The sequence below is a fragment of the Netta rufina genome, assembly GCF_964035555.1.
Source record: "Netta rufina genome assembly, chromosome: 17".
Taxonomy (NCBI): Eukaryota; Metazoa; Chordata; class Aves; order Anseriformes; family Anatidae; genus Netta; species Netta rufina.
Genome location: NC_140141.1, coordinates 13,208,602 through 13,223,126, shown reverse-complemented (window position 1 = coordinate 13,223,126; position 14,525 = coordinate 13,208,602). Strand labels below are relative to the sequence as shown.

General features: G+C 45.2%; 1 protein-coding gene and 1 long non-coding RNA gene across 2 annotated transcripts; one reads left to right on the top strand and one right to left on the bottom strand.

The window, feature by feature from the left end:
- The first annotated feature begins 3,374 nt into the window (after positions 1-3,374).
- RHOF (ras homolog family member F, filopodia associated) lies at positions 3,375-14,391 on the top strand. Its single transcript, XM_084297211.1, has 5 exons — positions 3,375-3,577; positions 3,883-3,970; positions 10,986-11,095; positions 11,827-11,961; positions 14,160-14,391. The coding sequence occupies exons 1-5, from the start codon at positions 3,422-3,424 to the stop codon at positions 14,322-14,324; spliced, it is 654 nt and encodes a 217-aa protein (XP_084153337.1). The 5' UTR covers positions 3,375-3,421; the 3' UTR covers positions 14,325-14,391.
- On the bottom strand, positions 11,151-14,090 carry LOC311215841. Its single transcript, XR_014618922.1, has 3 exons — positions 13,223-14,090; positions 11,821-11,892; positions 11,151-11,420 (listed from the first exon to the last, which is right to left on the bottom strand). It is a non-coding gene; the product is annotated as an uncharacterized lncRNA (long non-coding RNA).
- Positions 14,392-14,525: the final 134 nt, after the last annotated feature.

The window sequence follows — 14,525 nt, the reverse complement described above, 5'->3', positions numbered from 1 at the left end:
ATGGGACTATTTCTTAACGTTAAATCTTTGAAAAGCTGTCATTTGTATTATCCAGAAGAAAGTTCTTAAGTGTATTTCAAAAATGTACAGACACTAGAAAGAACAGGTCCCCGTTCTTGTCTACTTGACATTACAATATAAACTAATAACAGGAGTATACAGCAGATGGCGTTTGCTGTTACTGCTCTCTGCAGTTGTGGATACAAGGAAGTCCCAGCAGTCTGACACCTTGCTGGCTAGCTAAAATCGTTGTATTTTCCATTAAAAATATTATTGTAAGGCATACACATCAGGCTGAGGGCATATGCTACAGAGCCTAAGTGACTGGAAACTTGGAACTCCAGCAGTGCTCAGAGTTCCCCAAACAGAAAAATGTTGCTAACAGCATTTTGTCACACCTGTTATCATATTTACTATCTAAAACACTATTATGTGAGCAGAAAAAATTACCTTTATGCTTCTCTTCCTCCACTGGACTTTCTGTAGTCACAAACTCCATGACCCTTTAGTATTATTAAATCTCAGTTTTGTTGCCTTTTTCAAGCACGTTACAAGGGATGGAGAGGGACAGGGCACGAGCACTGTTTCCTTAGGTGGTGAGGCTAATGATACACCTGAATTTCCTACATGGTAACAATCAAACTGGCCAGGAGGTTGGAGCACTTTTCCCTGGGTGGTATTTTGCAAAATTTCATCACCCTGTATTCTAAAAGGTTATAGCTTCAATATTAAACCTAAACTGTGAATCGTTTTCAGGTATCCTGATAGCTAACCCAAATTACCCATCAATACAACCTCAACCATTAAAACATCTTTTAAAAATCGTGCGCTTCCAGCAGTTTTCCTAGGCAATGTGCTAACCTTTCTCTCTATTATTCTCCCTGGCAATTGTGAAGCAACAAATAGGTACCCAGAATGGAACAGAGATATTTACCATACCCCATTGCATTTTTGATTTTGATGTGCTCGCTGTGAATCTCTGCACGCATACTGATTCTCAAGCTGCAGATGTGCAAGCTTTTGATGAAACAGAACTTGTGCCAAAATCAATATACAGGCCAAAACAAAAGTAGGAGAAGGACACTTGCAATTAATAGTGATTAGATTTGAATTTCGCTAATAGAGGGTTGAATTTTCTTCCATTTAAGTCAGTGGCAGAATTCCATATTAGATTTTACTTTTTCAGTCAGCAAAATGCACTTAGCTTTTGCATAGGACTTTTTCTGCTTGAAGCACTGCATACCCATTAATTAAAAATAAGTAACCGAGACACTGAAATGCTGTATTTTGTCAATACTAGGATACCCCACCACAAATAGAACATCCATTACTTAAAAAGAGGCTTTGGAGAGTTTACAGTTGATTTTATCGTCTTCTCATTTTAAATTGTTTGTTCCCAAATCTAAAACTGTACAAATCTAAACTGTCCTTAACTATAAAATGTACAGAATGAGAAATGTAGAAATTATTTTGTTTTGTGAGACTTGGAAAAAAATAAACAAACAAAAAACTAACAATGCAACAGTGATGCACAAAATACTTTTACCCCCGCACAACTTTTATGGCAATTAGTGAATTGAAAAACCCCTAAAGGAGGAAGATGAGTAAGCCTATCTGTTGATCGTACCACACTATGCCATTTGTTTTGAGACAGGTTCAAATAAATTATTTCAGGATAAATCAAATCACTCCTGGGCCATTCATTCCTGTGCACTGGAAATACTGGAGTGCCCTCAGCCACTGCAACCTACAGGAGCTGACGGATTTTACTATTTTGCAGATAAGATATCAAAGATATCCTGTGTATTCTACATGTTTGTGTCAAATTTTTTATGTTAGCTTTAAATAGGTGTGGATTTGGCTACCTTTTTATTATTATTTGGAATTCCGTGACACTTTATCGGTTATTTAAGTGTCCCTCCTCCTTTCTGTCACTGAAATATCCTTTACTTTCTTTCTGTTTGCGCTCTGCACAAAGCAGGGCCTTTCTTTGAGAGAGGTTATTCCAAGACACGAGGAGCACAATCACGTTTTGCATTCAGTCTGGAAGGCCATCTAGTGACACAACTGTGCAGAAGAAAATGTGAAACACTGAATTACGATTTTTCTTAGTTGAATTAAAAAAAAACTCTTGCTACGTTCAGGCATAGCATACCCTTGGGGATTTGTTAGTACTCTCACAAGTAGCATTTCAAAAAATTCTAGAGCCAATTTGGATTTCTTAAGAAATGATGGGGTTTATTTGAGATGGCACATGCTGTGTATCTTTTCCAGGAAAGAAACAACACAATTTTTGCACAGAATGGAGTCAGATTTGCATCTGAGCAGTTCAAGTGCATTGACAAACGCAGTCACCCCCTGAAACGTGGACTGGGGCCAAATTCACCTGGTGGTTCCAATTCCCTGCCTTTGCACCTGTAACTCCACAGTGGGAAGTAACACTACAAGTAGGCGTTTGCAGGCCTGATATCTCTGTAATTAAAACGTGAAATTGTTTGATTTTTATCGCAGCTCACCTGGAATGAATGGCACCAGGTGAACACACAGAGAGCAGAGCTGCTGGTTCCTACTTCAGCAGTAAATTATAGAACCATTAAGGTTGGAAAATACCTCCAAGGTAATGCAGCAGAAAGCAAGTATTTAGCCACAATATCCGCCAGGCCCACAAGAAGATGCATTTTGGGGGTACCTCTTGCCCTCTCCGCCACTGTCCTTCCCTCATCCATTGTCGTTCGGGTGTGTGGTGTCCAAAATTGAGGCTGAACCAGAAGATTGCCCCTCAGCTGCTGGTGTCTTGAGGTAAACCAATGCGACATCTGAGGCGCCAGTGGGTCCCTGTGGAAACGAAGGAGCTCTGAGAGGAGACAGAGAACTCGAGCCCAGCCTGATTTAGGCGGAGGCTCCATGGGATGAGGCGTGATGGCCCCCAGTTGCCCACCAGCAAGGCCTCGGTGCCTCACCTGGAGGATGGGGGCACCAGGTCCGTGTGAGGAGAGAGGCGGGCGGGAGTGCTGAGGGGGCTCTGGGTGTTGAGGGGTCTCAGGGTGCTGAGGGGGCTGCGGGTGCTGAGGGGGCTCCAGGGGCTGAAGAGGCTGAGGGGGCTGCGGGTGCTGAGGGGGGTGAAGGGGCTGAGGGTGCTGAGGGGGCTGCAGGAGCTGAGGGAGCTCCGGGGCGTCGCGGCCACCTCCCGACGGGTTCCCGCTCCCCTGAGGAGCCGCGGCCTCTCCTGACGGGGCTCGGTGGCGGCAGCGCGGCCCCAGGCGGAGCCCGAAGCCACCTGAGGCGCTGGCGCCCGGGGCGCGGCCAATCCCCGGCGGGGCGCGGGCGGTGCCTCACGGCCCCGGGGCGCCCGGAGAGCGGCGGCGGCGGCAGCGTTGGGCGGCCCGGCGGGGCTGGAGCCCCCGGCTCGGCTCCGCTCCCCATGGAAGCGGCCAACGGGGCCCTGGGCGACGGCGCGGCGGGCAGCAAGGGGGGAGGAGGCTCGGGCAAGAAGGAGGTGAAGGTGGTGATCGTGGGGGACGGCGGCTGCGGGAAGACCTCGCTGCTGATGGTGTACGCCAAGGGCGCCTTCCCCGAGGTGAGCCTCGGGGCTTTGCTCGGCTCCTTTCCCTTCCCTCCTGCCCTCCCCGAGGAGCCCCAGCAGGGCGAGGGGCTGGGGGCCGGTGGCTGGGCTGAAATGCTGCGTGGTCCTGGTGGGTTTGGAAGGGGTGAAGGAGCCCCGGGGAGCTTGAAAGTCCCCAGGGAGCTTGGAGAGACCCCAGGGAGCTTGAAGGGACCCAAGGAGCTTGGAGAGGCAGAGCAGGGAGCCCACCACCAGGCCCTGCTGGCCCCTGGCACCCTGCGTTGCTGTTCCCTAAACAGAATTATTTTTCCCCTTTGCAGCAATACGCTCCGTCCGTGTTTGAGAAGTACACCACCAGCGTTACGATTGGCAAAAAGGAAGTCGTCCTGAACCTGTATGACACTGCAGGTAACGGCGTCTATTCCCCGCGCTCTCGATTTTCTAGGTGCTGAAGCACCAGAGGCAGCTGACATGGGGCCTTGGGACAGTAACCGAGTAACACGTAAAGGTGCAGCCGAGGCAGAGTGGTCACTTCTCTGGTGGCAGCTCTACCCTTTGACTTGTTCTGTATCTTAACAACCCAGTTTAGTAGGAAAATCACCTCAAATAGCGAACATATCTGAAGGTATTAGAACATAGCTCCCAAACGCAATGCGTAATGCAGTCAACCCAGAAAGTATTTTAATCTCCTGCCATGTGTGATCAAATAGTAAAGGAGAAAAAAGCTGGCTTGTGTTAAAAAAAGGCTATAGCGTTAAAAGTTAATTGAAAATGCTGATAGTTCCTTTGTGTTCGTATCAGGAACTTGTGAACTGATTTGTGTCCAACTTCATTCAAAGTTCCCAGGCTCGGTTGTCCAGCTGCATTCCTAAACGAGCCCTAAAATTGACACACACTCCATTTCATCTCACTAAATCGCATTCAGGTCTGCAGAGTTGTTCCAAATTAACACCAACACAAGTAAGAACTGAATGCCATTCATAGTCATTTTTAATAGTAAAGTACCCTCTTGCATACCATATATGGTATCTGAATAGATAATTTTAAAGGTTTTTAATATAAAAGGTTGTTGTTTTTTTTGCTTCTGTTTTTTTACCAATCTTTACGGCAGTACATTAAGATCCTGAGCACTCAGTTTGCCAATTTGTCTTCTGGTGTCAGTGTCTTGAGTCCAGTGATTTGGATAATTTAACTTCTACTGAGTGGCAAAGCTTTTCTGTTTAAACCAAGTCTTGAAGAGAAAAGGGCTGAAATCTAGTGTGAACTTGCCATGGCAGACTTGTTGAGTTTTTACGTTTGTCCACTGTCAGTGCAGGATTTTAACCCCTCATACCATTCTTGATATCGGGCCCTCTCACTTAAAATCACAATGGTACAGATTCCAGCACCTGCCTTTGGAGTCTTCCAATCTTGCAGAAAGGTGGGCTGGATTCAGGAGGGACAGGAGGAAGGGCAGGCTCTGTATTGTGGCACTGAGCCCCAAGATGTGTCACATCACAAGTGATAACCACAAGGCTGACATCAGTGCCCAGCTCCTTGCGTTGTGCAGCGAGCTCAACTCTGCACAAGGTCCACAGCCACCAGCAGTGTGGAGAACGCTCGCTGAACTTGGTGCTGAGGGTTTATCACACCATTTCTTTGTTCGGGTATAAACTTAGCAGAAAGTGCCCACCTTTCCGGGCCTAGTTCACGGCTATCAATGCTGTCCTGGACCAGAGCACCGCCCTGTCAAAGAACAGAGTGGGGATATTTTCTTTCATAACATGCTTCAGGAACTGTAGATGCTGTCGCTGCCTAGTTGGCAGGGTTCCTTGCCACGAAGGAGCAGCTGATTTCCATCCCTTACCTGCAGACCCTGAGACCCGACATATCTCACCTCCCTAAATACAGTGACATGGCTGCCAGGCTACAAGTCGCTAGAGGCTGCTGGCACAGAGCCCTCCCTTCCTGTTACATTTCTTTCGCTTTGCATGAGACACATCAAGATTATGAGACGTAAAGAAAGGGAGGACATTGCCTTGTTGATTAAGGCATCTACTTGGAAGGGGAAAAGACCTGAGTTTTGGTTATACTTCAAAGCTGCTTACATAGTTTTATGTTGCAGGGCTGTGTCATACTCTGTAATTCAAGTAGCTTTTCATCCTCTTTCTGAAGGTGGAAGTTATGCTAGAGGAAGAACTCTCTTGAGCACACATTTTAATCCCATCCTGTTTTTAATAAAACAAAACTGATCCTGAGTTCCTCAAGGGTTAGACCAGAACGAAGGGCTGCGTCCTTTTCTCTCAGTTCAAGGGAGGATGTCCAGTTCAGCACAAAAGAGAGCTCCTGGCCCTCTGTCGCTTGGATGCGGAGTGGGAGATGCAGTTTCGGGATCAGCATTTGACTGCATTGACTTGCCTCTGTCAGGCAGCAGCAGCTCGTTAGGTTGTTGTCTCAGCTGGGTGATGTTGCTCTGGGGCAGCAGAGGTCTACGGCAGCAGTTAGAGCTTCAGGAGGAGTCCAAACACACAGCTTATTACTGGAAGTACAGCAGATTAACAGTACTGTGTATCAGCCACGTTTATTGAATTGTCTTCTGACTTACCGAATTTGTTGTTTGTGCTCTCCTATAAAATGTAAGCTTTACACCTGTGTTTTGCTTCGGAGTCTGAAAGGCCCCCAAATCATTCAGATGATTGTAAAATCATTTAAAAGGGATCAAAAGGATGTAAATCTATTTCTGAAGCGAAGGGCTTCAGCTAAGTGTCACGCAGCAGTGCAGGGGAGGAGAAGGCAAATCTGTTCTAAAAAGCGTAACTGGATCTTCATCATACGCCCACTGCAGAAAGGACTTCAATATTTTTAGGATCCAGCTAAGAGCAACACTAAATAGAGCCACATGTACGTCAGAGTCATGGGAAGGTGAAGGACAGGTTCAGCTCTGGGGGCTGCTTCAAGTTAGAAGGATTCTTTGTATTGTTCAGTCCCGCTCAGTTTGAGACTTGGAGCTTGTCCTACTTACTGAAGGCAAAGGACATGCACACAAAGCGCCTAAGAATCAAACATTTCAAGCTACAGAAGGTATTTTTTTTCTTGGCACGAATTTTGGTAACAACTGGAATTAATGAGCTAGTCTACAGTGTGCCAGAAGAGCAATTTTTGGAGAGACTTCTGTATCGCGCTGCTCTACCTTCCTCATCAGAGACGCCTCTTGCTGCTGCAGGAAGTTGGTGGTATACATATGCAATGTGTAAAAGCTTTGTAATATCACTTGTCTTGTCTGCAAACAGGCTTTGCAGCTGCATATTCAATTAAAAATTTCCATTTCTTGCCGTGCTCAACAAAGGAATCGGGAGAGAAATGAGCTTTGTGATTGCTTGCTTGCTAAGGGAGTAGCCAGTGGGGTTGGTGCCTGAGCTGCGATTCAGACACAGGTTTCCATTTCTCATGCTGCTCAACGCAGGAGTTTCTCAGAAGAAAGAAAGAAGCAACGTTGGGCTGGGGAAGGCTGGGGAGGAAGTAATGCCTCATCATTGTGGGTGCTCGCTCTGACTGGCAGGAAGCATGCTTGAAGCTTCAACGGGGTTTTTCAGGTCTGCAGTGACAGATGCACGACAGCACGAGGCCTTCAGAGAGACGTTAAGAGCCAGTACACTCAAGAGTAGTTTTTCAAAGCTTGGCAAGGGATGCAGTGCTTGAAATTGAAATGTGTTGCCCCTCATCCCACCTCAAGTGTCCTCTTCTGCTGGTGTTGTGCCTGCCAAGAAGTCTGCTTCTCAAACTTCTCAAACTTTTCAAAACTGCCTAGCAAAGTAGTGTAGCTGCCGAGCTTCTAACCGTGGTATACTCGCGGGCTGTGCACAGAGAGTTTGGTGCATTAATGTGTATCGGTGAGGGCTCCCCTCCCTGTGGTTACATGCTGATTTTAAATAATGAGAGTAGGGTTTTAGAAGACAACACGCTGACATGTAGGAAGTGGTTGGCTGGTTGGGGTGACGGGATACGACGTTCTTCCTTCCACGCTGACTATCGGTGGCAGTAGCTGGTGCTCCTGCAAGCCGAGCAGCACTTACTGGTAGACTCCTAGCCTGCTGCTGGTACATTTTGAATCTATTTTTACCATCTCCTGTCAATGGCAATATGTCAGTAAGGGAGTTTGTCCCTAAGACACGTTTCCACTGCTCCAAGAGGTCTCTGGGCTGTTGTCTCAGGCCTTTCCCTGCCCTGACAGGGTGGCAGGGCTGGGTGCATTTTTCCACTGCCACTTCATGACGTGGTATTTCGTGTGTTACGAAACACACCTGCACAATACCGGTCAGTCCTGCTGGGGCTGTCCCCAGAGGCCTCGTGCAAGACACTGGAGAATGGGACCTGCAGCACCCAGTACTTCAGCGTCCCCTTACGTCCACCTTCATCCCTCACTCAGCCATTAGGGAGCCGCCAGGAATACCACATCACAGTGTACAAGAAAGAGAAAAAGCCACTAATGGATTAGAAGGAAGACATTCTGACTTGGACATTTCTCTACAACATCCACTGGAGAAGAAAGCCAACCAAACCCAGGTACCCTGGACTGAGTGATCCCTGGCAGTGTGCTATAAGGAGGGGCTGCTGAGCTCCTGGTCGGGCTGAGAACCGAGCAGGCTGGCACCTCCTTGGGGTGATTTGGTAAAGGAAGAGCAATGCGAGTGCGCATGGGAGCCTGAGACCTGTGGTTTCACTTCCTCTGCTCTCCCTCACCCATTGCTTGAGGTCTCACCCCACCTCAGGAGTTACGCAGCACATCACAGAGGCATGCTGGAAGGTGATCTTCATAAAGAATTAGCAAATTGCAGGTTGGTGGCTTTAAAAGCTGTCTCTTATGCTACAATGAATTGAAGAAGGCAGAGGAGAACCACAGATGTGCTCAGACCCAGGCATCTGTTTGACCGATTCTTTCACAGTGTGCTTTTTGTTACGTGGGGGGAAAAAATGAGTGCTTGCAGAACTGCCCTCAGGGGCTTTGCACATGCAGTCAGTAACTGCCTAGGTTCAGCCCTCTGCCTTCACTTAAAACCTCTGCTATAGAAGACCTAAATCTGTGCCAAATAAACTCTGACCACAGCCTGAGCAACTTGACAGAGAAAAAGTCTCCCGGGCCCTTTCTTGCATTTCAGCAGCAGCACTTAAGAACGGGCTATGAAAGGAAATGTTTTCAGTGAGGTCTTGGTGAGAGGGATGTCAATGCTCAGACACAGCTGGAGCTGGGTCCTGCTACATCCACAGCACCTGAAGAACTGCATCTGAGCCCTGAAAGAATGGCCTCCCCTCCTTCCAGGTGAGAGCCGCAATTATCCAACCATAACACAAGTTAAGCAACATACTGTCTGACTGCCCCACCACAGGGGGAACATTTTACCTTGTTCTGTGCTCTGTGTTTGAAATTCCAAGCGTGCGTTTTACAGCACCGTATTTTCTTACACATTTATTTTGTTTGCTTACAAAACTGCACAGTTGGTTTTGAAGAGAAAGGTACAGGTCACAGGGTGTTCCCTTTCTATAGTTTTTGACTTGAAATACAGCACATTTGTGTCTCATCTTTGAAGACACCTCTTCTGTTATCCTATCCAGGAGAACGTGGTTTTAGCAGTTCCATCCTGACTCCAGGCAAGCCAATAAGATTTGTTCCAAGGGGACTGTTCTGTCTCACAAATTGTCAGCACTAACTTGAAGCACCTCTGGATTTTATGAGATACCCTTGCAGAGGCATGAATGTGAGCAGGGAAAATCATACAGGGCACGTAACACTAGAGGAAGTTCGGAGAAAAAGCACTTGGCACCTGATATGTTTAATGCAGTTAGAGGATTATCTCAACAACAGAACGGCAAATTGGTCGCAAACAAGAGGGTGGATTTAGGAGAGTAAGAAGGGCTAAGCAGTAAAGTCTTTGCTCTGCATGTTTATACAACGTGCATAATTTTGTGGATTATCTATTATTTCTGGATTAAACCTTGAGGGATCAATCCTTCTTTGCTCAGCACCTCACCCACAGAGCACAAACACAGAGAACCGTCTGAACCTAATACTCCTGTTTTACAAACATCTCAAGCACTCTGAGTAATGGTTTATCAAATGCATTGTAATCACCTTGTGCTAACCTGTATCTCGATCCATCATTTAAATTAACGCAGAAGGTGACAAAGTCGTGTAGCTGGTGGGCTGCTGGTATCTACAATCCCTCAATCCCAGAGATGAACGTGTTGGCCAGAGGGATGAGGATGTGACTGGGACCAAGCTGGGTGCCAGGACAGGAACAGTTGATATGAAGTTGGAGCACGCTGAAGTTTTCAGCATCCCTTTATTTGAAACATCAGTGCAAAGCTTGGAATGTACTGCTCTCCTGTAGGGCAGTGTCTGGGCTGCGTACAGTTCAGTCCATACTGTGTGGTGATCATGAAGAGGACTGGCATTCCTACCTCTCATTTTGGTGCCTGACGGAAATGTACCTGATTCTAGGGGCAGCCTTCAGGTGGTAAATAGATCTTCTACAGACTGCTTCAGTAGCTTTTTCTTTCTTAATAAGTCTGTGAATAACTTCTCAAGTGAAAAAGCTTTTTTTTTCTTGAGCTGTCAACTATGTCTGGTAATTACTACTTTGTTGAACATGGTCTCTCAAAAGCAAGACACCTTCAGACCCCAACACAGTGATTACAGCTCAGTCACATGGACAGCAGTAGTGACCGCAAGCAAAGGGGAAGAGCACAGGTGTGAAGCAAATTAACTTCCTCTTGTCAGACACATGCTGCAGTATCACTAATCAGAAGCACGAAAAATCTTGTTTTTCCAGTATTCAGCAGCATCCCTAAGACCTGCAGTGGTGCCCTCCTTCAAAGAACAGTTAAGCCTGCTGTGTTGGTGCATGTCTTGTAAAATCATTTGTGTTCTGCTGTAGTGAGCAAGGGTACTAAAGGAACAGCGTGCTAATCACTGCTTCCTCTTAGCTCACTGGGCTAGGAAACACGAGTTTGCTGCTAAGATTTTAATTTCTAACATTTCTAACAAATACAGTGTTTCTTCCCATCACCATACTGCATGTGCAACTATATTTGGGAAAATGGAGCCACTACCAAATTGCAAATATTTTAATAACTGTCTCATTTCTCTTGCTGATTTTGTTTGAGAGCTGCAGTTGGCGATTAGAAGCGCTTCTAAATACTTACGAGTTGGACAAAGCAACGCTTGTATTAAAATTTCCTGAGGACATGTTTTATATTCTAAAGAATCAGTTTGGTCGGTAAAGAGGAATATCCTGTGTTTAAGGGAAGGAATTTTACAAGTATGGAAAACTTTCAGCCTGTGCCATTACAGTACCCTTGATCTCAAGTATTTATCTTTACGCATTCCCATCATACTGCTCGTTAAGGGCTGAGATTTCGTTTATCCACAACGTTCTCTGTGTTTCAGGGCAGGAGGACTATGATCGGCTACGACCGCTTTCTTACCAGAACACAAACGTAGTGTTAATTTGTTACGATGTCATGAACCCCACCAGCTATGATAATGTAGCGGTTAAGGTAAGAGCCTTTCATAATTGCTTGAACCTTTTAAACGAATTACATATGCCTGATGTGTGACAAGATGTCAAGACTAAAAAAGCTGCTGCTTTTAGTAGTCCTGTACTCAGAGTGCATAGATGCACAGATCATTCGTCACGCACTGAGCAGGTCACAGACCTCAGACCTAAAACTCACCTCCCCATGGCACACAGGTGCTCAGAACTGGGTTCAAGTCCACTGGATACTAAAAAGATCAGAAACTTCTTCATCTGTAGTGATGTCTCACAACCACTGCACATAAGCATTGCAGATTCAGGTCTATGTCCATCATGTGCACATTTAACTAGAGGGGAAAGAAATGTAAGCAACTACTTGTCTGTAGTAGGATTTCTGTAGTGCTCCTAAGGAGAAGTAAGTGTTCCTGCATATAGCATCAGCAAAGCAAGGCTCGGTCCTAGTTCTGCTCTTATGTGTGACTTTAGGGAAGCACTTTGGAGTTTAAACAGATGTTAAGCACTCTGGCATAGTGGTAGACACCATCTATGTTTTTATGGAGCGTGTGACTTTGGTCAGGACTTTTAAATGATTCTGTAATGTAAATAGTGCATGTCAGGCCTCTTACACTAGATTAACAACTTCCGAAACACTGAAATTGTAGCGTATATCCAGTGCTAACTCTGTTCCTTGGCTCGTTTTAAATTTTAGAAGGAAAAAAAGAAGATGTAAAAGTTTTGTTTTTCTACCATCAGTGGTATCCTGAAGTGAATCACTTCTGCCGAGGTGTCCCGCTCGTGCTGATCGGCTGCAAGACAGACCTTCGGAAAGACAAAGAGCAGTTGCGTAAGCTCAGGGCTTCTAAGCAGGAACCCATTACCTACAACCAGGTAAATATAAGTGCATTTAAAGTGCTGTCATCTTTGCAAGAGATAAACAGATCGTCCAAAATTAGGTAGTCAGAATGGCCAGATAAATACTGACTGTCAGATTTAACAGCAGTTTCTGTAAGTCTTTTTGAGCGGCCAAATCACCACCCATTTTTAGTGCCAAAACAGAGACATCTGAAGACTGTTTTTGCATATCTCAGGGTGTCTGAAAGGACATCAATAGCTAGGCCTTCTAAGCTTGCTACATCTCACTGGTTCCCCTTCACAGCTGGGTTATTACTGTTAGAAATTTGTAGGCCTCAACAACTTTTTTGGACTTTTTCCATAAGTTTTATTACAGTACATCGTTCCATCACTTGTACTTTGATTGGTATTGTATGTCCTAACTTTTTTTTTCCCTCACATTAGAGGATTAAAAATATTGACCGTTCTGGAAAAAGTGTTTTGCAAACCCTACTTAGAAGTAAATACTTCCAAGGACAATAACAAAACCCATCTGTGAGACTTCTCTAACATAAACTTTTCCTTGAGGTCTCTAATCTAAAAATATATATATGTATTGTCAAGTGTTTTCAATTTAAGCACTGAGACCTACAACTACTGTTACGAGGTGGGCATTGCTGTCCTAGGTACAGAAGGAACAGTCAATGGTGGAACAGTTTGTCCCATGTCACATGATCTTTCTGTTCTGATCTTCCACTTTATTTTTTTTTTCTTTCAAACTACAAAGCCATCCTTCTCCTCTGTCAGAGCACGAACAGCAGCTTTCAGACAATTATTTGAAACACAAGTCCAGGGAACAAGGTTAAGTGCACTAAGACCCTGAATTAATCACTTCTTCTAAAGAGCGTGAAAAGAACCTGCTACTGCATCACCACTAAATCATGCTAGGACCTTCAGCTTGTCTTCCATGCGCACAAGATTAGATGCTTGCCCTGTCACATTGTGAACAGCTGCAAATCCTCCCTCACTTGCATTAATAACTCCCTTCATCACTCCCCACGTCTGAGGTTCAGGACAAGCAACGGACACCTCTAGGGAGCCAGCTGAGACATCATTCCTGCCTCAGCAGCTCACCAGATGAATGCTCGCAAAAGAGGTGAAGCACCAGCCTGAAGGAGGGAAGGTGAAGTGAAGCTAGCGCCTGTGGTGGGCAGCAGCATGCATGCAGTTAAATTCCAGGGCCCACCAGATGCACAAAACCTTGTCGCCTGTGTGAGCCCTCCCACTTGATTTTCCTCCCCTTAAATATATACACTACCTCAGTCTCTTACAGCTGAGAGCATCTCGAGTCATGCGATGTGATGCTTCTGATGCCCGGCACAGAGATGAACAGTATCTGCCAGCACTGCAGCTTGCAAACAACTGGAAGAAGACAAACTTCACTTAAATATGCTGAAAAAAATCCCCCTATAGAAATCTGAATGCTCAAGTGACCGCATTCCCAGGGCTTATAATGAATAAATGCAAACTTTGTGAGCTGTGGGTTGCAGACTTGGAATCCACACTCCAAAGCTCAGAAGTACTCAAAACTGGGGGCTGACTGCAATGACAAAAGAAAAAGGATCACAAGTAAGAAATCACTGTGTTTTGCCTGGAGTGATTTCACACAGCCACGTTTGCATGCAAATGCTTTAGATTTTACTCTGCTTCCATTGCATGTGTTTGGTTATGAGGATTCACACATTCACTTGTGTGTACTAGGATTTCTGATGGGCCCTTGTGATGCTCCAAAGCGGCAGTTAGGATTCCAATATGCGTACCCGCAAAACAAAGCAGGACATTTATGCAGACCTTGCGCTCACGTGCTACATTCATTGCTGAAGCATGCCAACTAAGGATGACATCACTTAATAGTTAAGGTCAGGCCTGAAAAAAGTTTCCTCTTGTAAGATGTCTAGCTTATCCTCCCTTGAGTATCTATCTCAGCATTTCTTTAAAGAATGTTAACATTGAGACCACGTCCACAATATTAGCAGGTCAGCTTCTAGACCAATTTAGAGAAAAGAAATAAAAAACAACAGAAAGCAAGTGCCTCAGTTTATTTCCAAAGCCCTTGTGCTGCACTCAGAAGAGGCAGCTTCTTTCTTCCTGACCTGCTGTTATGAAGACGTACAAAATAATTTTTTCTCTCCCATCTCACTTTTCCTCTCCTCTCATACATTAAATTTACATCTTTTCTTACCTGTTCTTTCCAGGGTGAAGCAGCTTGCCAGCAGATAAATGCAGAAGTTTATCTGGAGTGCTCAGCAAAATGTCGTGAGAACATAGAAAAAGTGTTTAAAGAAGCAACAACCATTGCTTTAAGTGCCATGAAAAAAGCCAAGCGCCAAAAGAAACAGAGAGTGTGCTCAGTGTTATGATCTGGACTGCAAGAGAGCATTGGCTGCACAAAAGCCATGATTCAGATTTTAGCACGTGACTCTTTTTTTCCCCATTTATATTCTTGCAATTAATTTTATTTTAAAAATTTTAAACTTTAAATATTTTTGTACTTTTGTTACACTGCTCTCAGAAAGTTTTGAAGGCTCTTTATCAAGGCTAACTGATGCTGCATGTCTTTG